This window comes from Carassius auratus, chromosome 8, assembly GCF_003368295.1.
Source record: "Carassius auratus strain Wakin chromosome 8, ASM336829v1, whole genome shotgun sequence".
Taxonomy (NCBI): Eukaryota; Metazoa; Chordata; class Actinopteri; order Cypriniformes; family Cyprinidae; genus Carassius; species Carassius auratus.
Window position 1 is genome coordinate 10,626,842 of NC_039250.1, and position 27,047 is coordinate 10,653,888.

Below are 27,047 nucleotides of genomic sequence, written 5' to 3' on the forward strand. Positions count from 1 at the left end.
CTACCACTTCCTTGCTTGACCTTATACCCACTAGCTTATTTAAATCTTGCTTTGATGCTTTGTGTCCTGCTGTTCTCAGTATTATAAATGACAGTCTTACAGACTGTGGTTGTTCCAGCAGCATTAAAGATTGCTGATGTAACCCCTGTACCTAAAAAAGAAAATGTTGCACTGTACAACTTCAGTCACTTTTGTCCTATTTCAAATCTCCTGTTTTAGGCTAAATTACTTGAGTGTATTGTTGCCTCTCATTTATGTAACCATCTCACAGTTATTCTTTTTGAACCTCTTCAGTCGGGTTTATGTATATTGATGGCTTCTGACTCTGGTGCAACATCTATTCTTATTCTTCCTGATCAAAGAGCTGCATTTAATTCTGTGGATCACAGTCTACTACTTACTTGCCTTTGAGTGTTTGTTATGTCTGGGACTGCTTGAGGTCTTATTTTACTGAACTCTCCCAGTTTGTTTCTATGGGTGGTTATACAGTAGGTCTGAGATTAGTTCTGTCTCAACTGGGATCCCTCAGAGGTCAGTTTTAGGTCCTTTACTTTTTAACATCTATTTGTCACCTTTAGGGCATCTTTCATTACCATTTGTATGCCAACTACACACAGATTTATATACATTCAAAACCTCATGAGTGCCTTGACGTTGCTTATTTGTCTGACTGCATTACTAATTAAGAGATTACAATATGGATGGATAATCATTTCTTGTACGTGAACGGTGGTAAAACTGAAGTTATGCTCATTGGTTATGTCTGTTCCTCCATTTATTATTTGTTTATTATTATTATTAGTAGTAGTAGTAGTAGTAGTAGTAGTAGTAGTAGTAGTAGTATATAGTAAGCAAAAGTGTATGTGAAAAAAGAAGTATGTCCGAATACACAGTACTTATAAAAGGATAGGCCAAAAGTACCCAGATGACCTAACTACTACCTAGATTCTGAAGTGTGCATACGATGGATACTTTACAATCCAATGAGGCCTACAGGAGGGAATTTGTGAATGGCAGTGAAGAGTTGCAACTGATGCTGGAAGGTAACGCAGTATGACAGCATGACCAAAATAGCATGTCAAGATTATTTTCATTCTACACACATTCATAGTATATAGAACATATTTTTTAGCTGTCACAAATTAATTACTTGTCAAAAATAAGTACCTACTCAAGAGTACGTAACTTCAGATGCAGCCAAAGGGCATATCCCAGATGTTCGCCAACCCTGGCATATCCCATAGTCACTTGACAAGTTGTCTGTTTACGTAATGTATTTTCTGTATTTGACCCAAGTGTTCAAGTGGACAAAAAGACGTTGTAGGCCCTGTCCCACATGGCAAACTTCACATGCACGTTTGGTCTTTCAATTGCCACTATCCATTAAGTCCATGAAACTGTAGGTTGTCCCCTTCATCATTTTAGCACTCATAAGTGTGCTTGCAGCTTTAATTAATAATTATATAAGAAACTTTTTAATTCACTTACAGCCTGATCTCTATTATTTGGTATAAATAATCTGTTAAACGATAAATAATCTGATTCACTTAGAGACTGTGAATAATATTTGTGATTGTGACATTTCTGTGTGTCAGGTGTTCTCCTGGTTTCTTAGGTGAGTACTGTCAGCATAAGAACCCATGTACTGAGGGATATTGTTTGAATGGAGGAAAGTGCACCATGATCACCATAGCCAGAGTACCCCAGCGTGGCTGTGTGTGTCCTCTGGGATACTCTGGGGTGCGATGCGAGTTAAATGACAATAACTTTGACAATCCTTGTACCAATGGGGGGAAGTCCTTGCTCCTCCCCAACAACCAGTACAAATGCCAGTGTGCCCATGGATGGACAGGTCAGCTCTCTCTTGGTCTCTCTCTTCTAAACTCACATATTGACTCTTTTGTTGTTGCTTTTGATCTACAGTTGACATTTTCTCCTCAGGTCAGCATTGTGAGCAAGAGGACACATGTCTGTCCAGCCCATGTGCCAACGGTGGTATCTGCTATACTCTGCCCAATCGTGAATTCACTTGTACCTGTCCTCCTGGTTACCATGGCTCCCGTTGTCTCAATGACACAGATGAGTGTGTTTCCTTCCCGTCTCTGTGCAAGAACGAAGGCGTGTGTCTGAATACCCCAGGCTCATATCGATGTAACTGCCAACCCGGCTTTACCGGCCTCCACTGTGAGATGATTTACGTGCCCTGCTTTCCATCCCCCTGCCTCAATGGTGGAACCTGCCGGCAGATGACAGACACAACTTATGTATGCCACTGCCTGCCAGGTTAGTTCATGAGGAGGGAAAATATAAATACATTTTAATAATAAAATATCTGAGCTATAGAGCCTCTAAAGTTGCAGGACAATGTCCACATTTTATGAATTAGCCGTAAACACTTGATGATTTAAAATAATGCGTTCCTTAAACTGTCCCAATTCATCAAAAAAAATATTTTGAACAGGCACTAGAAGAAGAGGGTGCTTTGGGTGCTCAAGCCCCTGCCCTTTTTCTAAAATGAACCAAAAGTGCCATTTTCTCAACAGTTATAAACAATGTTATTGTGGTCGATCTTGGGTGTACAAAACATTAATGAATGGCTCAAAACATGGAAAATATGTTTATTTTTACTGTGTTTAGTCTGTCAGTCTGAGATGTTGTTGCCATTTCGTTTGTGAAGGGACAGTAAAATCAAATAAAAAGAAACTGCAACCATGAATTGTCAATTGTAGCCAACAACCTTATGCCTCATTCAAGACAGTTACCTTTTAAGTACTGTGACGGGGTGAAGAAGCACACGACACGAGGATCAAGGTAAGTTCCCCGAAGGGTGGATTTTATTGTGATGGTGAATGGGGGAAATAGCCAACGTGAGGGGTTTCCGGTGCTCAGCGCTCGGCCTTCTCTTGTCCTTCTGTGCGCAGTGCTGTGTGGGTCCATGAAGTCCATGTACTTTGAGGGCTGGCGGTCACACGCTGCTGTCTGGAGAGAAACACAGAGAATTGTTAGCCGAGTCTTTTGGAGACATCTCTCACCTCTGTGTTCGTCGACGCTGCTTAAAAAGCCCGTCCCTGATGGGCTGCAGGTGTGACCGCTCAGTCCGTAATGAGCAGGTGCAGGTGTGCCTGCTCTGTTTCCAGGGCGCTGCTGTTGAGAGCAAGGGGCCTATGTCACCCCCCCCCCCCCCCCAAGTGTCGTCCTGTCCCTGTGGAGAAGTGGGGAAACTGGGGGATGGGCGGGGAGTGGAATCTGACAGACCTGCCAAAGCTGACCATATCCTCGAGAGATCATCGGTGTTCGCGTTGGCCGTGGCCCCCCGGTGTTGTATGTGAAGTGGAAGTCCTGGAGCACAAGGAACCACCTAATCACCCTGACGTTGTTGTCCTTCGCTCGGGCCATATACTGTAGAGGGGCATGGTCTGTAATCAGGGTGAATAAGAGTTCATCAACCCGCAGCATTGGGTAGCCGTCAAACTCCGAGACTTCGTTCAGGCGGCGGAAGTCGTTGCAAAAGTGGAAGGTGCCGTCGGGCTTTGGAACCATGACGATGGGGCTGGACCAAGGGCTGCGTGATGGTTTGATGGTCCCTAACTTCAACATCTCCTGTAACACCTCCTCAATGGTGTGTTGCCGAGCTTCCGAAACATGATAGGGCCGCTGCCGGACGATCACTCCGGGTGCTGTGCGGATATCATGCTTGAGTACGTGGGTCCGCCCTGGCTGGGGAGAGAACACATCGGTGAACTGACGGACTAGGCATTGCAGCACCGACTTTTGGGCGGCTGAGAGGTGGGGATCCATGTCCACAGCCACAGGAGGTTGCTGAGCGAGGGCTGCAAGCTGGGGCCTGGTCCCGACCCAGCGCTTCAGAAGGTTCACGTGGTACAGTTGGTCCCCTTTGCGTCTTCCGGGCTGCCGGACTCGGTAGATGACAGGGCTGATCCTTTCCGTGGCGATATAGGGACCTTGCCAGCTGGCCAAGAATTTACAGGCGGCAGTGGGGACTAGGACCATGATGTGGTCTCCTGGCTGAAACTCCCGTGGCTGGACCTCCCTGTTGTAATGTCATTGCTGGGCCTGCTGGGCTTTGGCAAGGTGCTCCCGGACAATGGGCATGAGCCTGTCAATCCTCTCCCGCATCTCTCGGACGTGCTCGATGGTGGAGTGTAGGAGGGCTGGCTGCTGTTCCCAGGCTTCTCTAGCAACGTCAAGCAGGCCGTGGGGATGCCGGCCGAAGAGGAGCTAGAAGGGGGTAAACCCGGTGGACACCTGGGGTACCTCCCAGAATGCTGAACAGGACATAGGGCAGCATCTTGTCCCAGTCGTGTTTGTCTTCAGCAGCCAATCGCCGCAGCATCTGCTTCAGTGTTTGATTGAAGCGTTCGACCAGGCCGTCTGTTTGCGGGTGGTATACAGTGGTGCGGAGCTGTTTTATCTGGAGAAGCTTGCAAAGGTCAGCCATCACCTGGGACATGAAGGGGGTGCCAGTGGGACTACCAGCAAAGTTTTCTCCTCCCCCCTTCGCTGTGCAACACAGTACAGCAGGCCGTTTTTGACCACGAAGTGAGGTGTTTCGTGGGGTGCCGGTTGGAGGTCCTTCCCATCGGCCCTCACTTGGGCCCAGCAGTGTTTGAGGCGGTCGTCCTCATGCTGCTCTCGGGCGAAGGCCCCAGCCCCAGTCACCTGCTGGAAGAGGTAGGTGTATAATAGAGGTTAGGGTTATGATGGGAAGACTCACCCTGATGGGCAGTCTGGCTTTGGGTTCCGGCCGTGGAGGAAGGACAGTTGGCCAGACAAGAGTCACCATGCTGCCTGAATCGAGGAGGGTGAGGACCGGCCGGCCATTTATCTTCACTTCCGCCCGTGGGGCCTGCTTTGGAGTTTCCACGTGTACGGCACAGCCTGCCAGCCAAGCGCGTCAAGGGGAGTGAGGAGCTTCAGTGGGTATGGGCTCATCTTGTGGCCTGGGAACCGCCGGCACGCGCCGCTCCTGGACCAACCTTTGGTTCGTGCCGCTCCTGGACCACCCTTCGGCACTCGCTCCCCGGTCTCCCGGTGTTGGGTGGCCTCCGCCAGCTCGATAGCCTCCACCAGCTCGTCGATGTTGGTGGGGTTCTGCATACCGCCCGCTTGCCGGAGAGGGTGGGGAAGGGCCCGTAGAAGGCGGTCCACTACTATGCGCTCCGCTACCTGGTGTGCGGTGGGAGCCCCGGCCAGTAGCCAATGTTGGGCGAGGTGTGAAAGGTCGGTCACTTGCACACGGGCGGGCCACCATGGGTTGTAGGACCAATCATGGAACGGTAGGGCGGCACTAATAGTAGCGGAGTTTGCAGGGCGGCCACCAATGCCGAGGGCAGCGAGCTCTCGTTCCGTTTCCCCCTGTCGGGAGGCCATGTGGTCCATAATCTGTTGCTGGCGGATGCTCACCTCGGTGAGGTGCTTCAACAGATCCTCCATTGTTGGGGGAGGAGCGCCACCTGGGGAAACAGGAAGGGGACGTGAGAAAAACAACCCGGGAAAAAAACATCCGTCAATAAACCAAGTAAATGGTGATAGTGATGCAGTGGGATCCCCTCTGTTTCCAGGGCGACGATGATGAGAGCTCGGGACACGCGTCACAGTACCCACAAATGAGAATACAAATATTGAAATATATTAACTAGAGAAAAAAAAATTATAAAAGAAATTAGAATAGAAAAAACTCAATAAAGACTACAAAGGCAATACAGGCAAGTAGGAACAAAGAAAAAAGTATTTTATCAAGTCTTTTGTAGGATTCAGATTTCTTGTTTAGCTTTGTGACAAATTTATCAGTGATGCTATTAAAAAACATTGACAAAGTTTTGTCTGATATCAGAATCCATTTCTGATGACTTGTCTGCATGTTTTGCGTGAGGTGGATATTTTTATTTCCAATTTCAGACTATTTCCGATTTTGGATGTTAAATAAAATTCACCTTTATTTAATACACTATATAAAATACAGATTGTCTTAATGCAGCTGACCAGTGATAAACAGGAATGTTTGGATAGAAACAATTATGGAAACCCAGAGGGCTGCATGATAAAAGGCTTTATTTTTCCTGTAATCAGGTTTTAGTGGACAAAACTGTGAGGTGAACATTGATGATTGTCCGAATCACCGCTGTCAGAATGGAGCCACATGCATGGATGGAGTGAACACTTACAACTGCCAGTGCCCACCTGAATGGACTGGTATGAAAACAGCTTTATATAGTGTGTGTGTGTGTGTTTGTGTGTGTTTATGTGTGTTTGCTCCATTTCCCTTTCCATTAGTGGAAATGCCTCACAGACACTGATTGAAAAACTAATCGTTTTTTAAAACAATGCTTTTTACTTCATAAAAATTTAATAAAATAATAGAAATAAAAGCTCTATGGTTTAATATTTAAAAGCAAAAAAAAATCATTTGAAAAATGTAATTATTATCATTATTTATTAATAAATTCTAATACTACAGTACTATTATAGAATAGTTTAACACTGACTGAATTATTTCATTTTTATATTTTAACAATATAAAAGTCATATCTTGAATTACTCTGTTGAAAATATTAACATGACTTAAAACTATATGAAAGAATATTTGGAATTAGGTTATTGGCTTAAATATGCAGTAAAACAGATTCATGAACAAATCAATTTGGAACAAAATCTCTTTTTTTTTTTTTTTTTTTTTTTTGATTTAAATAATTATTCACTGATTCGAAGCAAAATCTGGCACAAGCTGAAACTGGTGAATTGTTTTTAAACAATTTTGAATAATTCCCTATGCAAAATGATTCAGGCTTCTCTGTTAGTGTAAACCTCTTTTGAAACATCCTTCAAATGGTTTTACTGAAATCATGACCCTTTCATTTGCAGGTCAGTTTTGCACTGATGACGTGGATGAATGCAGTCTGCAGCCAAACCCCTGTCAGAATGGAGGCATGTGTAGAAACACACTCAGTGGCTACAACTGCGTGTGTTTGAACGGCTGGGCCGGCCCTGACTGCTCTGAAAACATTGATGACTGCGCAGTTAAGGCCTGTGCTGCCGGCTCCACTTGCAAAGACCGCGTGGCTTCCTTCATTTGTAGCTGCCCTCCTGGCAAAACTGGTCAGTAAAAACTACCACAAAGCCTAAAAAATGACTCTTAGACACTTGATCACTTCATTCATGAGCTCAAATAGTTTGCAGGACTTTTGTCTGTCTGTGTTTCTCAGTGTGTTACTTTATTTCTATTCATCATTTCTTGCACACACATTTACAGTATTTTATGCATTTCGTGTCTTGCCTGAAACTTTCTAACCCTCTTCTTTGGCACCCCAGGACCAAACCCATGTGAGCACGGTGGTTTGTGTAAGAACACAGTGGGCTCATTCACCTGTAACTGCACTCCAGGTTACGCAGGTCCACGCTGTGAGCAGGACATCAACGAATGTGGCTCTCACCCCTGCTATAATCACGCCACCTGCTTGGACCAGATAGGAGGTTACTTTTGCTTATGTATGGCAGGTACTTAGATACGCGCTCACACACACTGTAATAAGGTACAAGATATAGAAGCAGATTGGTCTCAGTAATAATTTATGCATTTATGTGTGTGGGACCACCATTACTCATTTGTTTGACTTTTAGCATTTAGTAAGCATGTACTTTTAAATGATTTATGTACTGTGTGTAACACACCCAGACAATCCACATTAAATTGGAGTAAATTCCCTATAACTAGTCTCTGAAAAATCTAAATAAGCATGATTTATATGCATTACCATGTGTTTCTAAATTTGAATCTTAGATTTGAAGATTTGCAGTTTCATATTTACAGTTTTTGCAGTGTTTGTGTAAAGGTAATGCTTCTGCACTCCACTGCTTCACCAGCATTTCCAGAAAGATACTGAAATGAAGGGAACAGCACAGTAACTTTAATAAAACTATTAATAGTTTTAATGGTGTTTTAATGGTGTGGGAAAAAATTGAAATGGGGAGGGGAATGAAATGGCATATTAAGGTATAACTTTGAAAAGCACATATTTCAAAGTGGAGGGCTATTTTTTTTAATAAATTTTTTTATGTAGGTGTAATGATTTCTCTGTACTGGAGTTTACTGAATAAAATATATAAACCATAAAAGGATGTGTGAAAACATGGAAAAATATCAGAACATGACTGATATACAAAATAATAATAATAAAAAATACAGGTGCTGGTCATATAATTAGAATATCATCAAAAAGTTGCTTTATTTCACTAATTTCATTCAAAACGTAAAACTTGTATATTATATTAATTCATTACACACAGACTGATATATTTCAAATCTTTATTTCTTTTAATTTTGATGATTATAACTGACAACTAAGGAAAATCCCAAATTTATTATCTCAGAAAATGTTAATATTGTGAAGCGGTTCAATATTGAAGACCCCTGGTGCCACACTCTAATCCGTGAATTAACTCAAAACTCCTGCGAAGGCCCTTAAATGGTCTCTCAGTCTAGTTCTGTTGGCTACACAATCATGGGGAAGACTGCTGACTTGACAGTTGTGCAAAAGATGACCACTGACACCTTGCACAAGGAGAGTAAGACACAAAAGGTCATTGCAAAAGAGACTAGCTGTTCACAGAGCTCTGTGTCCAAGCACATCAATAGAGAATCGAACGGAAGGAAAAGATGTGGTAGAAAAAAAGTGTACAAGCAATAGGGATAACCGCACCCTGGAGAGGATCGTGAAACAAAGCCCATTCAAAAATGTGGGGTAGATTCACAAAGAGTGAACTGCAGCTGGAGTCAGTGCTTCAAGAACCACTACACACAGACGTATGCAAGACATGGGATTCAGCTGTCACATACCCTGTGTCAAGCCACTCTTGAACAACAGACAGCGGCAGAAGCATCTAAAGACAAAAAGGACTGGACTGCTGCTGAGTGATCCAAAGTTATGTTCTCTGATGAAAGTAAATTTTGCATTTCCTTTGGAAATCAGGGTACCAGAGTCTCGAGGAAAAGAGGAGAAGCACACAATCCATGTTACTTGAGGTCCAGTGTAAAGTTTCCACAGTTATTGATGGTTTGGGGTGCCATGTAATCTGCTGGTGTTGGTCCACTGTGTTTTCTTATGTCCAAGGTCAACGGAGCTGTATACCGAGAAGTTTTAGAGCACTTCATGCTTCCTAGTGCTGACCAAACTTTATGGAGATGCAGATTTCATTTTCCAACAGGACTTGGCACCTGCACACAGTGCCAAAGCTACCAGTTCCTGCTTTAAGGACCATGGTATCCCTGTTGTTAATTGGCCAGCAAACTCGCTTGAGCTTAACCCCATAGAACATCTATGGGACATTGTGAAGAGGAAGATGCGATATGCCAGACCCAACAATGCAGAAGAGCTGAAGACCACTATCAGAGCAACCTGGGCTCTCATAACACCTGAGCAGTGCCACAGACTGATCGACTCCATGCCACGCCGCATTGCTGCAGTAATTCAGTCAAAATGAGCCCCAACTAAGTATTGAGTGCTGTACATGCTTATACTTTTCATGTTCATACTTTTCAGTTGGCCACGTTTTAAAAAAATCCTTTCTTTGTATTGGTCTTAAGTAATATAAAAATGTTCTGAGATACTAAATTTGGGATTTTCCTTAGTTGTCAGTTATAATCATCAAAATTAAAAGAAATAAACATTTGAAATGTATCAGTCTGTGTGTAATGAATGAATATAATACCTTAATTCCTCAAATAAATGCCGGGGCCTTATTTACCTGAACTGCAGAAGGTAACAGGCTTTTATTTGAAGCAGGCTTTTATTAGAGGCAGGCCTTTATTTCTAATTCAATCTGTTTGATAAATAATTGTTTTAAATAACCAGTTTTAAATTAAAAGCGATAGCGTTTCAGTGGAAAGAAATCATAACATTAGCACAGAATCAGTTCAGAATCAATCACCAAAAGGACCAGTTCAGTTCAGACGCTCTGTGTGTCAGTCTGCTTCATGCTGAATCACACATGCGCAGTATCATCAGCTCCTCAGTTCTCGAATTGGACGCGTCTGACAGAAACGGTTCTCGGTTCAGTGTACTGGTGATCCGAAAACTGATGCAACCGGTTCTTGACTCGAGAACGAGAAACGCTCCAGCAGGGGGCATGTCTGTTCGTTATCTGGCTCTGCTGCACAAATTTTCCCCCGGCCTTTATTTATCTGTGTTGACCACGCCCCCGGCCACTTTAAGAGGTCCAGCGTTTATTTGACTACCGGCTTTTATTTGAGGAATTACGGTATACAAGTTTCACTTTTTGAACTTAATTAGTGAAATAAATCAACTTTTTGATTGATTTTCTAATTATATGACCAGCACCTTTATAGTTGCAAGAAGCAATAGGGCTTGGGCGTCGTGACGTCATTACTTGGCGTGGCCGCCACGTTGACTGCCTCCTTTACTGCCACTCGGACTACTGCGCAGTGTTTAGACATACTCCCTCTCATCCGTGTGTCTTAATTTGATTAATTAAAAATCTATTTTAACCATTTTCAACCGTTGCTGTATTGTGGGGTGTAATAGCGCAGCACATAATCGCCATGGGGAAAATAAAATGAGAATGGATTAACTTTACACCACTTTCCTGCTTGGAGGCGCGACTACGGAGACCATAACATTTGAATATTAATTTATATAGCTTAAGTCAACATTGAAAATAAGGGAAATTTCTCGAGTTACTCATCCAAAATACGGGAAATTTCAACATTCATCTTTTTGTTGCTATCCTTCTGCTGACAGCAAAAATTCGTACTATAAAACTGCCCTTTGTGTAACTTATTACACAAAGGGCAACGCTGTTTAGCTTTGTTAACTAGATGTTAGGGCTGTGCAAAAAAATGAATGTGATTTTCATGCGCATCTCGCCGTCTGTAAAAACGCTCCTGTGATTATAAGTACATCTCCAGCATGTGCGTTCTAGCCCTATCACGTTTCCAGGAGGGCTGCGTGCGCTCAGCTGCTGTCGAATTACAACACAGGAACCGCTGGCCCAATCAGAAGTCGTTACGTATTTCTGAAGGAGGGACTTTATAGAACAAGGAAGTCATCACCCCGTTTTTATGACAGTGAAAAGAGCAGTATACAGATAGGTGAATTGTGTGAAAAATACTGTGTTTTTTTACACGTGAAACATGAATGCATGTTATATTGCACACTGTAAACACAACCAAAGCTTCAAAAAAGCGCAAATAACAGGACCTTTAAATGTTCCCCACTTATACAATAAAAATGTGCAATATCCTTATATTTATTTTTTACCGCGCCATCCTAGTACATCCCTGCATCTTACTCAATCCTATTCCATTATCATTTATAGCACAAATTTTTATACACTTATTTATTTGGCTAATTTCTTTTTATTTTTTGGGGGGTCTGTGTGTTGTTGTCTCTGTGTACTGGAAGCTTATGTCACTAAAACAAATTCCTTGTATGCGCAAGCATACTTGGCAATAAAGCTGTTTCTGATTTTGATTCTGATTCTGAATAATTTTTTGTCTGATATCAGAATCCATTTCCGATGACTAGACTGCACTTTTTTTCCCACACCATTTGGTTTTGTGTGTAGTGGATATTCTATTTCAGGTTTCAGACTATTTCTGATTTTGGGTGTTAAATAAAATTCAAGTCAAGTAACCTTTATTTAATACACTATATACAATAAAGATTGTCTAAGAGCAGCTGCACAGTGATGAACAGGAATGCTTGAAAAGAAACAATTATGGAAACCCAGAGGGTTGCATGATAAAAAGCTTTATTTTTCCTGTAATCAGGTTTTAATGGACAAAACTGTGAGGTGAACATTGATGATTGTCCGAATCACCGCTGTCAGAATGGAGCCACATGCATGGATGGAGTGAACACTTACAACTGCCAGTGCCCACCTGAATGGACTGGTATGAAAACAGCTTTATATAGTGTGTGTGTGTGTGTGTTTATGTTTGCTTATGTGTGTTTGCTCCATCATTTCCCTTTCCATTAGTGGAAATGCCTCACAGACACTGATTGACAAACCAATCGTTTTTGAAACCAATGTTTTTTAATTGTTAAAAAATAAATATAATAATAAAAATAAAAGCTCTATGGTTTAATATTTAAAAGCAAAAAACAAAGAATTAGCATAGTTTGAAAATTGTTATTATTATAAAAAAAGTTTTATTAATGAATACTACAGTACATACTATTATTGTAATAGTAAAACATTAGGCTGGATTCTTTAATTTTTATATTTTAATAATATGAAAATCATATCTTGAATTACCCTGTTGAAAATATTCACATGACTTAAAACTATATGAAAGAATATTTGGAATTAGGTTGTTGGCTTAAATCATGCAGTCAAACAGATTCATGAACGAATCATTTTGGAATAAAATCTATTTTTGTGTGATACAAATAATTATTCACTGATTCGAAGCAAAATTTGGCAAGCTGAAACTGGTGAATTGTTTTTAAACAATTTTGAATAATTCCCTATGTAAAATGATTCAGGCTTCTCTTTTAATGTAAACCTCTTTTGAAACGTCCTTCAAATGGTTTTACTTAAATCATGAACCTTTCATTTGCAGGTCAGTTTTGCACTGATGACGTGGATGAATGCAGTCTGCAGCTAAACCCCTGTCAGAATCGAGGCATGTGTAGAAACACACTCAATGGCTACAACTGCGTGTGTTTGAACGGCTGGGCCGGCCCTGACTGCTCTGAAAACATTGATGACTGCGCAACTAATCCCTGCACCGCTGGCTCCACTTGCATCGATGGCGTGGCTTTCTTCAGTTGCAGCTGCCCTCTTGGCAAGACTGGTCAGTAAAAACTACCACAAGACCTAAAAAATGACTCTTGGACACTTGGTCACTTCAATCATGAGCTCAAATGACTCTTACATCAAATCTCAATATAGACCACAAGTTTTTACAGTGAAATAATGCATCTCTAAAATAATGTTTTTTCATACTACAATATAAAACCATCTCAGATCAGTTGTAGTATTCAAAGTGATTATTTCTGTGTTCAAGGTTTGCTGTGTCAAATTGATGATGCCTGCACCAGTAACCCATGCAAGATGGGAGCTCAATGTTACACGAACCCCGTCAATGGCAAGTTCAACTGTAACTGCCCCTCAGGGTACAAGGGCAGCACCTGTGCAGAGGATATCGACGAGTGTGTGATCGGTGAGACAGTTTGCAGGACTTTTGTCTGTCTGTGTTTCTCAGTGTGATACTTTATTTCTATTCATCATTTCCTACACACAAATTTACAGTATTTTATGCATTTCGTGTCTTGCCTGAAACTTTCTAACCCTCTTCTTTGACACCCCAGGACCAAACCCATGTGAGCACGGTGGTTTGTGTAAGAACACAGTGGGTTCATTCACCTGTAACTGCACTCCAGGTTACACAGGTCCACGCTGTGAGCAGAACATCAACGAATGTGGCTCTAACCCCTGCCAAAATCACGCCACCTGCTTGGACCTTAAAGGAGATTACATTTGCTTCTGTATGGCAGGTACTTAGATGCGCGCTCACACACACTGTAATAAGGTACAAGATATAGAAGCAGATTGGTCTCAGTAATCATTTATGCATTTATGTGTGTGGGACCACCATTACTCATTTGTTTGACTTTTAGCATTTAGTATGCAAAAAAATGTCTTCCTTTAAATTCTAACATGTCCCTGAAATGTACTTTTAATTTATTTGTGTACTGTAAGTGTATAACACACCCAGACAATCCACATTAAATTGGAGTGAATTCCCTATAATTAGTCTCTAAAAAAATCTAAACGAGCATGATTTATATGCATAACCATGTGTTTCTAAATTGTAATCTTAGGTTTGAAGATTTGCAGTTTTCACAGTGTTTGTGTAAAGGTAATTCTTCTGCACTCCACTGCTTCACTAGCATTTTCAGAAAGTTACTGAAATGGAGGGAACATCACAGCAACTTTAATAAAACTATTAATAGTTTTAAGTGTGTGGAAAAAATTTAAATTGGGAGGGGAATGAAATGGCATAATAAGGTCAAAGTGGAGGGCTACATTTTATTATATATTTTTTTTAATGTAGGTGTAATGATTTCTATGTACTGGAGTTTACTGAATAACATATATAAGCCATAAAAGGATGTGTGAAAACATGGAAAAATATATGACTGATTTACAAAATAATAATAATAAAAATACAGGTGCTGGTCATATAATTCGAATATCATCAAAAAGTTGATTTATTTCACTAATTCCATTCAAAATGTGAAACTTGTATATTATATTCATTCATTACGCACAGACTGATATATTTCAAATCTTTATTTCTTAATAAAGGCTTATTATGCAGCTCATTATGCGGGTCTTTGTCTTCTCAGGTGTAAATCAAAATTATATTCATGATAGTTGACGCCTACTCGCATATGACTTTTACAAACAAAAAGTGTCTTAGAAAATTTAAATCAAAATATTGTTTTCTGTGACCTAGTAAACAAGATGATTTTCACATCATTTATTTATAGAAACAATCTAGGCTAAAAGCTCCAGTTCTCAAAAGTCCCAGGAACCAATGTTCTGTATCTGTTTTATGGCCTTACTCAAGTGATTTAACATTTTTAGTTTTTCACTAACCACGCATAACACATGCTGCTCACATATTATTATAGCCTAGTTTGTGCTTATTACAGTGATATTTAGATGTTTATAAGCAGCTGAAAAAAACACAAATGCAGGGCATTACAAAATTTCTCCAGGCCCCAAAAATACCCCTAGACCTTAGATGGTGTAACTTTGAAAAGCACATATTTCAAAGTGGAGGGATTAAGGATTTTTTTATGTAGGTGTTATCAGGGGCGTGTCTAGAGCATTTTCAGTGGGGGGGCCATGCTGGGGCACTGCCTCCAAATGGGGTGGCCACCAGTGACCAAAAATAATAATAAAAAGCTAAATTCTACAGTATATTACGCAAATCCTATTGATTTTATTATTTATTAACTTGAATAAAGTTACTTGTAAACAAATGCAGTAATAAAGCACATTTTTTATTAATGTAGTTTTTAGTCATCCCTGTATGTATTAAATTTGAGAATAAATAATTATTTTTTTCTTTGAAAGAAACTCCCTACATCTTTACTTCTTCACTGCCTTCCCTGCCTTCAAAAGAAACACTTATGTGTGTCTGTTATTCTCAATCTCAAAAAAAAAAAATTTAATTGTGAATGAAATGCACAGAATGCATCCACGTAATTTCACGTGTAAATGACTAAGTTAGGCCTGACAATTTAACTGCCTAACTGACTGACTGACTCTCATGCATTAACAAGTATTATTATGGAACATTCTGTGCATATTGTTATTTGGTGCAATCTTGCTATGTGGTCACTGTCACAAAATAAACGGATACAAAATATGCAAATCACCATGACTGTTTATTGTTTGATGTTGGCCAGCGTATTTTACTTTTATTGCGTTTTATTAAACGTTGACTGAACATTGGATTGAAATCAACCATGACCAACGAGCAGAGCAGAGCCTGACGGGGTTGATCTGAGAAAACCATACAAACATATTAAAACATACATAAAGGTTACCTACCAGCTCTTTGTTTTATGTTTATGTATATATTAGACCAATTTGTCAAGTCTGCCTAGGAAAAACATTTATTATACCAGCAAACTCAAAATTGGATTAAAAAATAAACTAGGCTATAAATACTTGGATTATTATATTAATTGGATTAAAAAATAAACTAGGCTATAAATACTTGGATTATTATATTATTATATAGCCTAGTGTTTATTTACTGATAGACAGTCAAAAAGACAAATTAATCAATATTTTATTTATAACAAGGTTTTATTTATTCATAAAATAATAACACCACAGATCCAGAAGAAACAGTAACAAAAACAGTGACAAATGTCAGAAATGTCAGAAATAGCGCATGGATCTGTCATGTGATTAAGGAATGATTTGAAGCTGAAGACTTGTCAGACAAGAGGTGAGTTAATCACAGACTGAAGACCCAGGTAAATAATTAATTAATCTTTTCTGTATCTTTATAGCATTTTAGTTTTGTATTGTTTGTAGTGTGATCAACGTTTGCTTAAGTAACGTTACTAGATGTGTTGGGGAAGTAACACGTAACATTTTAATTACATTTTGCTAAAATGAACGAAATTACTCAAAAAAAGATTCTTTCATTTTGCTGAACGTGACTCAAAAGTCAGTGTCAGTATAATGATCCAAACTTCCCATCATTAGTGTCTCTAGGTGCGTTCCATTCGACAGGGTCCCTACGCAGTGTTCACTGCTCCCTACTCCCTGAGCACGGTATATCAGTTGAAGTGGACTTCACTGGCAATAACTGCTCATTTGGAACGCCCTGCAAACGTCATCAAAGAAAGTCACCAATGGGGTCGCACAGATTATGATATAAATATATAAGACTACATTCATATTTTATTTTTTATTTACAATCACATTTAAAATATGTACACTATACAATAAAAAATCATTGAGTACTATATAATGAAAAACGTATGTTTATTATACACTTTAATTGACAATTGCTGCTATTACTTCACTATTAACAGAATTGAAGCCCTGCTGTCATGCAGATTTGAAAATAAACTTTTATTTGGTTAACTGTATAGCCTAAATGTGTTTTTAATAAATGGTCATATAATTGCATAGCTGTCTCGTGCGCCTTCTTCCCGGCGCGCACAGCCGTATAGTAAACACTGAGGTAAATAAAGTAAAATAAAGAAAAATGGCAGAGCCTCGTCTGCTTCTAGTCACTTTTATTATTATACCTTTTTACAATCCGTAATGAATATGAATGAAGTCAGCGAAGACGGCCGTTCTGACTGGTAATGACGTGCTTCGCGCAATGACAGTTGGGGGATAATCGCTCTCCACTTTCTATGAAGTGATGTATCGATGTTCCCTTATTCCCTGTGCCGTGCGTAGTGCCCTTCGAACTGAACATGTTCGCTCCCTTCCGATTGGAATCTCACTTAAGATGGCGGAATACCCTGTGAAGTCCACTTCGCAGTACACTTACGGTCGAACGGAACGCACCTTCTGTCGACGCTGCACTTCTTTGAATCAGGCGCGTAGCCAGTAATGGGCCAGGGCGGCACTGGCCCGCCCACATTACTCAGTGGCCCGCCCAGGCAAGTTTGATTAAAATACATTTTTAGTTTATTTTTATTATTCAAATGTATTTAAGAAAATATATTAATATAAACCTGATTTATTGTTGACTGGTGTGTGTGTGTGTTTAATTTGTTTTCCGAATAAAATGGAATTGTTGAAGCAAGTTGTAGAAAGCGTCCCTCCTGAACCTAGGCCTAATTGGTTGCTATGGTTGCTAGGGCGACAGGAAGACTCTCTGAGCGGCGGGCTCTGGCGGCCTTTAGCCAATGTATTAACATCGCCATAATAATGGCTAAACAAGTTTCTTTAATGTTTTATTTAAATTAAAAAAAAGAGTTGAGGAAGAAGACACGCCACTGCCTTCATCTGTCGAGTCCACCCAGCCCAGCTCTTCAGACTCATTAACCCACAAGAAGGCTAGTCAGGCGCCGGTGGCGGCCGCCGCGTGCTCCCTGGCGGCAGTGCCAGTGCTCTCTCCCGGTCAGCCTGACGCGGGTTTACCCGCCGATCTAACTGCAATAGATGAACCACCTTCACAACCCAATCTGAAAGTATTTCTACATTGTTTAAATGAGTTGCTATTTTTTTGGCACAAAAGTTTAATTTCCACCATTGCATTGTATATGGTTGATTTAACAGAAATTAGGGAGCGTGTTGTTATTTATTTCAAACCATGCTCTGCTGAGTTTTCATTATTTTAATTTCTTTTACTTTTAGCCTATATTTTCGGGTGAACTGTCTGCACTGCTGAGTAACTTGAATGAAATAGACAGGTTATTGTCTATGCTGGTGGTTTGTCCAGCCTTTATTGAGCTCTGTTGGTTGAACATGATGATTAGACAGTGTTTTGTTATTGCCTTTGCCGAATATTGCAAAATAAAGGTGTAACTGTTTTTGCAGTTTTTCTATTCTTTTTTCCACTCTCTAAGGTTATTTAAGTCATATTTTTTCTAGGAAAAACTATAGGCCCACCCACTTTTTTAATGGCCCGCCCAAAATACAATTTCTGCCTACGCCACTGCTTTGAATCGCTAACTTCAGTAGATTCTATAAAATGATTGGCCATAGAATGAACCAATCACAAGACATCTTACAGGGGGGGCACCTGGGGTGGCCAATCGAATTTCAGGGGGGGCCGGTGCCCCCCCTGGCCACCACGTAGACCCGCCCCTGGGTGTTATGAGTTCTATGCACTGGAGTTTACTGAATAAAATATATAAGCCATAAAAGGATGTGTGAAAACATGGAAACATATCAGAACTGGTATACAAAATAATAATAATAATAAATATAGTTGCAAGAAGCAATTAAGGGACCAAGCTCTACAGAGGCAAAATGGTGAGCAAGCACGGCAGTGAACAACAGATCAACTGCAAAAATGAGTGCTTAAAGATGTAAAGATGATTTTAGGCAAAATCACTAAAAAGTCATAAACACAATCACAAGTTATATGATTCAATGGTTTGTCTCTTTTGACCAATAGGTGGCACAGTTATCAAATTGATGTGGTGTGGTGACACACAATAATTTTTTTCTATGAATATGTCAAAGCTTTGCCAGAGATATAGCCTCAGATACAGTTTGACATAATGCCATGAAATTCGTTGATCCAGTAAATGAGAACCAATTTGTTGAATGGACATGAAATCCATAACTCAGCATCATCTGAAGATGACCTTATTTGAATTTCATTAAAATTGGACCAACAGTCAAGGAGGAGTTTGAAAAGTAGATTTTTAAAGGAAATCAAAATGGTGGACCTAAAGTTTGGCCAATTATAGAATAATTGGTATCAGTGTTCTTGGCATGACCAAAGGAATCTATCAAGATGATTTTCATGACAACAGGTATAACTAATTAAAAAAAAATGTTTTTTATTTTTTATTTGACCCCTTTTCATTGTTATTTTTTTGACAACACAAAACTTTTTGAGTACCTTCGTGACACGATACAGAAGACACTTGCCAAGTTTTGTAAATACGCCAATGCATTTGTAAATTATTGCAATTTACGTCAATATATAAAATGGCCAATGACCAAAATGAATGACATGGGTAAATTGGGTATTGTTTAACTTGGTGGTGTATCAAATCTAAAGAGATTTTTGGCCATTTTTGGTTCAGAAACTATAAGCAAGTCTATAAGCAGGTTGATGCACCAACATATAGTGCAACTATGCCTCCAACAACCAAAAATAAAGCTATAAAAGGCCATATGTAACTTTAGCCTATATATTATTGTTCAGATGGTATATTGTTCAGAAGGGTTTGACAAAATACCTTGATTTCCATTACTTCTTGTCTGCATGGTTTTAAGATGATCCATTTGATGAATTATTATTATTATAATTTTTTGTATAAATTAAAAATGGAACAAGCAGTATTGGAGCAGACATTAATTTTTGAGATCATATTTCAGCATTTAAAACAATTACATTTTTAACTTAAGTAATTTGCATTGGTTCTTAATTTAAAAGGAAGGGCTGTGTTTCATTCAGAAGTGATCATCCCTTTAGCAGTTTTGGAGGATAGTAGAGTGCATGGCTCAAAGGCAGGGGTCATTCAAATTATTATTTCTTTTCTTTTTGAAAAAAAAATGGTTTAGAACAACCCTTTAACATGGCTGCAGTATGTTCTCTCCCTCCGAAAGCATCACTAAACCGCTTGGAACACAGGCCAGAAGTCAGTCACTGGTGAGTTTCTTTCTTTCTTTCTTGCAACAGGAAAGAGCGCAATGGGGGTCATGTGCAACAGACTTCCCTATTCTGTAAAACAGGTCTCGCTGCTTCCGGTTCAAGTGTTTTGTATGTGCTCCATTAAATATGGAGCTGTTTAACTCAAGATGCATAGAACTTTAGTTGTATGCCGTGGCTCTTTATTGGTCAGGTTGAACCTGCAATCTCCATGAGTGCAATACATAGTTTTTTTCACTGATAGCTTTTTTTGTTAAAATTGGCAGATACCAGAATCACACAGAAAGACCAAAGCAAAAACAGACATTCAGACACAGAACGCACATTTCAAAGTACAATAACTCTCTGTAGCATTGTATTTCAGAGATTATGTGAACTTTTTATAGTTAGTACACTCAAAAAAACGATGTACTGCACTTTTAAACAAATCACAAATGTGGAAGTGTTTTCCTGTGTAATGAAAACACGTGACCGTGGCGTCTGCTGAGATGGGGACACCTTGAACCCATCCCCCATTCAACGCGTTTCTAAATTTGTAGGTGTTTCTAAAAAGCACCCAATGTCCTGCAGAGTTAGCCTCCAACCTTTCCCAACACAGCCTGGCAGTTTCCAGGAATCCTGAAGTATCAAGTAGATTGAAACTAAGCTCTGCAGGGTGGTTGTCCTCTAGGAACTGGCATTGAGCAGTAAATATTATGTTGTCATATAACAGTATTTTAGAATCTACAATTTAAAACGACTGAATTAATGGTTTTATTCCTGCGGTTCAATTGTATTCTTGGTGCGAAAGTTGCCCACAAACAGCCCTTGAACTGCAGCGAGGAGATTTGTCCAGTTACTCAGTCCAGACCAGATCATTGAATCTAGTGTTGTGGGTGAGTGGTGGTTGCCACTTCTTTCAAAATGCATCGATTTAGGTCAAATGCAGGCCAGTGCAATCTTGAACTACATGTATATTTGTTTCTGTGGTCCTGCTTCTTGCATGGTTACAGATATGATATATGTCCTGGGTTCCAACAGCTTTCTCTTTCAGTGTCTACATTAATCTGTATCTTACATGCATTGAAGAATTAAACCTACAGTAACCAACCAGACGCCCATGTACAACTGGGATGAGGCAGAAATACTTATCAGATGAGCATTTGTTCAGCTCACCAAATCTGCATTATTAATATAATGATTCAAACTTAGTTTTATTTGCTTTTCTTTCCATTTTTACAGTTTAATCTAACATACGTGTTCTTTAATTTCTGGACTGGTAGATGCCTCACAACAAGGCACTGTCATTCTTTATTATAGAAATGGTACACTGACCTGTGGCTTTTTGTTGGAAAAGCAGACAGTTATTTTTATGTAATGTGGAGGAAATTAATCATTTTAAATTCATAACAAACATTCATTTTCCTTTCATTTAAATGCTTAACATTTTATATGCTTTTGAGAACAAAATGTGTTTTGCAATAACGGATGCACATAGACAAGTCAGCTAGACATCAGTCTGATTATGAAAATAACCAAAAAAAAAAAAAAAAAAACATGACTTGAGTAAAAAGCTGAAGTAATCAAAAACCAAATTTGTTTTGCCTGTAAAAGAGGGGAAGTTTGCTGAATTGCACATAAGAAGAACCAGTTATATCCAACTAGGTCTCCAACCTTATTTCATTTCAGAGCTGCTTTTTAAAACTGAAAGTGGCTGAGAGCTATGTTTGTTTTACATTAAGTGTTTACCTCTGACTGACATTTCTCCAGAACACAGTGTTATAAGAAATACTGTCCATTTAAGCTCCAGACAAGCTGACATTTTTGCTTGTTTATTTTTGGTAGTCACATGATTAAAAAAATAAGGCAATCATCGAAATGAATGTTAAGATGTATAGAAGGTTTGTTTTTCTCAAAATCTTGCATGTCTCCATAAAGTAGTTATCCCATTAACATAGGCTATGATTTTCTAATAGTTCTTTTACTGTTCATTTTCCAAGACATACATTTTTCTTGTATAATTTCTTTCCTAGTAGAGATCCTGAGACCTGTTCTGTCTATTAGCTTACTCTTTTTATTGAGCTTACGGTTATAAAATATGTAGACCGGGGGCCTATAACAGATGTTTGTGTTTTATTATTGCTGAAGGATCCTCCTGCTGTTGCAAAAATACCAATCAAATCGAAGCAGCATCACTTTTGCCTCCACCTTCAGGGACTAAATATTAAGGCTATTCCTTCAGGAAATGAATGAAAGTGTTATCAAAATCATTATGTTCATTATATAGCTATTTACATGCGAATTAATAATAACATGATAATTCACCACACTTTTAAATAATGTAAATGTTGTATGTATGACATGACTGCTGGTGGGAGGAGCTCTATCTCTTTCTTTTTTCAGGGGACTCACAGATATGCTGTACACCACTATTAAAATATGTTTTTCGACTCTAGAAGATCATTTTTAGACTTTTAAGCTGGTGATTTAGGACTTGACTCAAAATATGGACCAGTTACCCAGTGTCTCTCCAAGCAAAGTCATGGTTCTAGTTATTTGCTGCCTTAAAGTATCATATGGTAAGTACTTTGTATTTCAGAACACATTTTTGAAAGAGTAATTTGCCGTCAGTAGCTATATTTATTACTGGAAAGATCTACAGGGTATATATATGCTATTTTTGTGATGCATACGATCATAAATGTTCAATATAATATGTAACAACATTGGCATATGTGGTTTTTGATAGTTGATAAAATACAAATAGGCAGCAGGTTCCAATTTAATCTAATAATACAGCGAACTAGGTTTTATTAAAAACAAAATAATTTCCTGTGAAAATGTATTGTCCAAAAACAAATATTTGATCAAAATGTCTAATTTGTCAAATCTAATCTGTAGTACTGAGTGCTCAAGAGTGTTGTTCAAGTTGAAAGTGACTGCTGTTATGATAATAGATACTGTATGGACAGTAATTAGTAAATCTTAGTCTGTCATTGTACAACATTTTTTTGATTTTACCATTAAAATGATGTGTTTTGTTTAATAAAAAAATCTCTAATTTGGTTCATCATTAATTTTGAGTTAAGAGTTTGCTGTCATTGATTCTTTGCACAGTACTTGATGTTATCTTAATTGAACCAGTCTTGTTCTGATGTGTTGGTGTTTCTTCACAGCTATACAGTGTGTGGGCCCTGTGTGAACAACGCTGCCTGTGTCACTTTCCACAATAGAACAGGCTATTGCAGGTAAGATATACCGACTCAAGAAAGGAACCCGGTACCATACTGATACTTCTACTGACTTCTTGCAGTTTTAACCATACAATACTTAATATTTCTTATAAATGGGAATGTGATTTTTTTTTAAATAATGTTTAAAAACCCATAACACTTCAAGGCAAATTACAACAACAAGATACATACTGGCCATTAATACATTTATAACAAAAGCTAGTTTTGAGCATAATTCAAATGTTGGTACAGAATTTCATAGGTGGAGTTTGGGGAAGGGGGGAAGGGCTAATAATGAGACCCAGTAATCATTTTGTCTGAGCAATGAATAAAATATAAAAATTAAAGAATTAACATTTTCTAATTTTATTTGTATTATCTTATTATTTTAGTATAGAATAAGTACATTTTGGGCATTGAGAATACAAATGGGATTCGAAAGTTTTACATTCAAGCTACCCATAAAATTTAAAGTGAAAAGTACTTCAAAAGCATCTGGAATGCAATAATAATTTTTAAAGCTGTTTGTAAAGCATTAGCTACATGGATAGAAAATAATAAATAAAAAAAGGCTAATAAATAATTTACATATCAGACAAAATTGCATCGCTGCAAATCCTTTAAATTGTAAGGTATTCAGAACAAAGCAACATAAAAATCTGAAAATATAAGCAGCTTTACAATTATAGGACAAAGTTTTAAATGCTATTATAATTTGTTTTATTTTTTAAGTGTACAGAATTATTAAATAAAACACAAATCATAATTGGGCCTGTTATAGGCTTTTCCTTATTTTTTATATTTAAAACATCCATCAATCATGGTGATATAAAATGACTCGCCATCTCCTCATTGGATCTGCCTTTAGAGAGAAAAAGCACTGATTACATAATGAAAGAGTTTCTATTTTCAATTTAACTTTTTTCATTTTAAAGCAGTAATTTAAAGCTTTCCGTGTATTTTTTTTTATCATGTCTGTGAGGCAGTTCGCTGGGTTTAGGTTCATCATTGTGAAGCGCCCCTGTTCAAGCCCGAGATGGCAGAAAGCATTTGTTTTCTTTATTTTATAAAAGCAAAAATGCAGCATGCAGCACCGTGCTTCAGCTTCCACTCTCGGGACAAATGATAGGATATGCAACAGCACACATTTATATAGGTTAACAATTTAAACAAACACTGTGAAATGCTTGAACTGTTTTATATTCAATTTTAAGGTCATAAAGTCATTGTGTTCAGGACTCCATCTAATCATGTTTCTATGTGTTTCAGGTGTGCTTCTGGTTTGTTAGGCGAGTACTGTCAGCACAAGGACCTGTGTTACGTGGGATATTGTCTAATGGAGGAGAATGCACTGTGAGTGTGGACAGTGTACCTGGGAGCCCCAGATGTGTGTGTCCTCTGGGTTTCACAGGCCAGTGCTCTGAGATGAATTACGTGCCCGGCTTTTCATCCCCCTGCCTCAATGGTGGAACCTGCCGGCAGATGACAGACAGGGTGGCAGTGGCTTAGTGGTTCATGTAGGTTGTCTACAAACCGGAAGGTTGGTGGTTCTATCCCCGGCTCCACCTGGCCAAGTGTCGAGGTGTCCTTGAGCAAGACGCCTAACCCCAGCTGCTCCCAACGAGCTGGATTCAGCCTTGCATGGCTGACATTGCAGTCGGTGTGTGAATGAGTGGGTGAATGTGAGGCAATTTGTAAAGCACTTTGGATGACCATGGGGTCTGTTGAAAGCGCTATATAAATGCAGTCCGTTTACCAGACACAACTTCTATATGCCACTGCCTGCCAGGTTAGTTCCAGAGGGGAGGAAATATAAATCTGTTTTGATAATAACATAAAATACTATAAGTCATATTTAACAAATACTTACTTTATCAGTAGACCAACAGCTTGCATCCACTTCATCTTTCTAATGAATCAGCTTGTTATTTAAAAAGAATAAATGCAACAAAGCATCTAAACTTGCATATAAAAATGTAAAAAAATGTTAGTGACTGAACATTTTTATGATGCTGAAAAGTTAAAGAGATACTGTAACATGGACTACCACATACTGATAGAAATTAACCTGTGATGTGTGTCAGGTGATTAAGTTTCATGTTTCAAGAACATTCTTCAGAGGCATTTGTTACATGTAGGGTAAAATAAATACATCTTTATGAATTAATAAACAACACTCACTTGCTGATTTGACATACACATTCTTAATGTATTCCTTAAACTGTCCCAATTCATCAGCAACATTTTCTCATTAGTCCCAGCTGTATTTCTTTTGAAGCAATGTGGCAGATGAATTTATTCAGGTGAGAGTTCAGTGACCGTGTTCAAAATTCCAATTGTCTTTTTGTAGGATTCACTTCTCTTGCTTACCTCTGTAACAGGTTTTTTTTACAAATGTTCTACCTGACATTGCAATATCACAATCCAGTTCTGACGACTCATCCGGTTGTTTATTATTATGTTTATTATTAAGTTTATCATACATTTTTATGATACACTTAATTAAACAATGTGTTAATGCTAACTATTGAGACCTCAACTATGTTAATACTACTGTAAGTTAGAAAACAATTCAGTAAATCAACTAATACCTACTGCTATGTCCTAATAAGAAGTGGTGGTGATTGCCTTTTTTTGTTTTGTTTGCTTCACCATAATGTGCATAATTTCTTAAGCCTGCTTTAAAATACAATAACACTGAAAACTGGAGTAATTGCTGCTGAAAATTAAAGGTTTTTACTGTATTTTTATCAAATAAATGCAAATATATTTCGAAACTGGATATGATAAAGGTTTAGAATATGGTCAGAATAAGGCATTGTCATGTGGTTTATAAGTATAGCCAATATTCAACTGGTTAATGTTGAATAGTGTTACTGTTCCCTAATCGAAAGTGTTACCATGTCTGGTTTTATAACTCGAAACAAATAAGTGTAAGCTGAATTTTTCTTGCAATAAGGTTTTGGAGGAGCAAACATTGAGGTGAATATTGATGATTGTCCGAATCACCGCTGTCAGAATGGATGTGGATGAATGCAGACTGACAAACCCCTGTCAGAATGGAGGCACATGCAGTAACACGAGCAACAGCTACAACTGCGTATGTGTGAACGGCTGGAGTGGCTCTGAATGCTCTGAAAACATTGATGACTGCGCAACTAAGGCCTGTGCTGCTGGCTCCGCTTGCATCGACCGCGTGGCTTCCTTCCGTTGCAGCTGCCCTCCTGGCAAGACTGGTCAGTAAAAACTACCACAAGACCTAAAAAATTACTCTTGGTCACTTCATTCATGAGCTCAAATGACTCTTACACCAAATCTCAACAATATAGACAACAATTAAAAAATGTACAATTAAATAATGCATCTCTATGAAGTATTTTATACTGATTTTGAAATATTAATCACATAAATCTGTTAAGATTCATAAATGTATTTTTATTCAGAGTTAGTTATTTGTTTTTCATTATAATTTGATCGTTCTTTACCGTAGAACACTATAAAACCATCTCAGATCAGTTGTAGTAATCCTAGTGATTGTTTTTGTGTTCAAGGTTTGCTGTGTCGTATTGATGATGCCTGCACCAGTAACCCATGCAAGATGGAAGCTCTATGTTACAAAAAAACCCTTTTATAAAGAATCTCTCTTTGGATTTGAAACTTTAGTCTTTGCAACTTTATAGATCTTCTTTTTGCACCAAGAGCTTGCAAAAAAATAAAATCGCATCATATCACCCCTTAAGAAAGTTACAGACAGAGTCTCAAATGACGATAAGTTCACGCTGTGTGTTAAAGATTGTTGGATCCGACACTGACACATCTGTTTTATGAACTACAGGGAAGTTTGTCTGCACATGTCCGAAGTGTAAATGAAAGAGTAAAAGTGTTTTTCTGTATACTGCATGTCTTTGTGAAATCCCTCCTTTCTTATGTGGTGCAGAACAGTATAAAGCAGTAGTGCATCCCGAACC

The 27,047-nt window shown here is 38.7% G+C and overlaps 2 protein-coding genes and 1 long non-coding RNA gene across 3 annotated transcripts; all 3 read left to right on the forward strand.

The window, feature by feature from the left end:
- Positions 1 to 964: 964 nt before the first annotated feature.
- LOC113107931 (notch homolog 2 N-terminal-like protein) lies at positions 965 to 2,288 on the forward strand. The gene is made up of 3 exons (XM_026270765.1): positions 965 to 1,043; positions 1,616 to 1,852; positions 1,942 to 2,288. The coding sequence occupies exons 1-3, from the start codon at positions 965 to 967 to the stop codon at positions 2,286 to 2,288; spliced, it is 663 nt and encodes a 220-aa protein (XP_026126550.1).
- Positions 2,289 to 6,104: 3,816 nt separating this feature from the next.
- Positions 6,105 to 14,202, forward strand: LOC113108001 (neurogenic locus notch homolog protein 1-like). The gene is made up of 4 exons (XM_026270850.1): positions 6,105 to 6,213; positions 6,883 to 7,116; positions 13,049 to 13,204; positions 13,353 to 14,202. Exons 1-4 carry the CDS (start codon positions 6,165 to 6,167, stop codon positions 13,544 to 13,546), a joined length of 633 nt encoding a protein of 210 aa, XP_026126635.1. The 5' UTR covers positions 6,105 to 6,164; the 3' UTR covers positions 13,547 to 14,202.
- Positions 14,203 to 22,198: 7,996 nt separating this feature from the next.
- Positions 22,199 to 27,032, forward strand: LOC113108009 (uncharacterized). The gene is made up of 4 exons (XR_003292728.1): positions 22,199 to 22,425; positions 23,023 to 23,094; positions 24,349 to 26,315; positions 26,631 to 27,032. It is a non-coding gene; the product is annotated as an uncharacterized LOC113108009 (long non-coding RNA).
- The last annotated feature ends 15 nt before the right edge of the window (positions 27,033 to 27,047 follow it).

Coding starts and splice junctions, on each gene's coding strand:
- LOC113107931 (XM_026270765.1), top strand. CDS start 965: ATGGATACTTTACAATCCAATGAGGCCTACAGGAGGGAATTTGTGAAT. Junction 1,044..1,615: donor GTTGCAACTGATGCTGGAAG/GTAACGCAGTAT, acceptor CTGGTTTCTTAG/GTGAGTACTGTCAGCATAAG. Junction 1,853..1,941: donor GTGTGCCCATGGATGGACAG/GTCAGCTCTCTC, acceptor TTTTCTCCTCAG/GTCAGCATTGTGAGCAAGAG.
- LOC113108001 (XM_026270850.1), top strand. CDS start 6,165: ATGGATGGAGTGAACACTTACAACTGCCAGTGCCCACCTGAATGGACT. Junction 7,117..13,048: donor CTGCCCTCCTGGCAAAACTG/GTCAGTAAAAAC, acceptor TCTGTGTTCAAG/GTTTGCTGTGTCAAATTGAT. Junction 13,205..13,352: donor TATCGACGAGTGTGTGATCG/GTGAGACAGTTT, acceptor TTGACACCCCAG/GACCAAACCCATGTGAGCAC.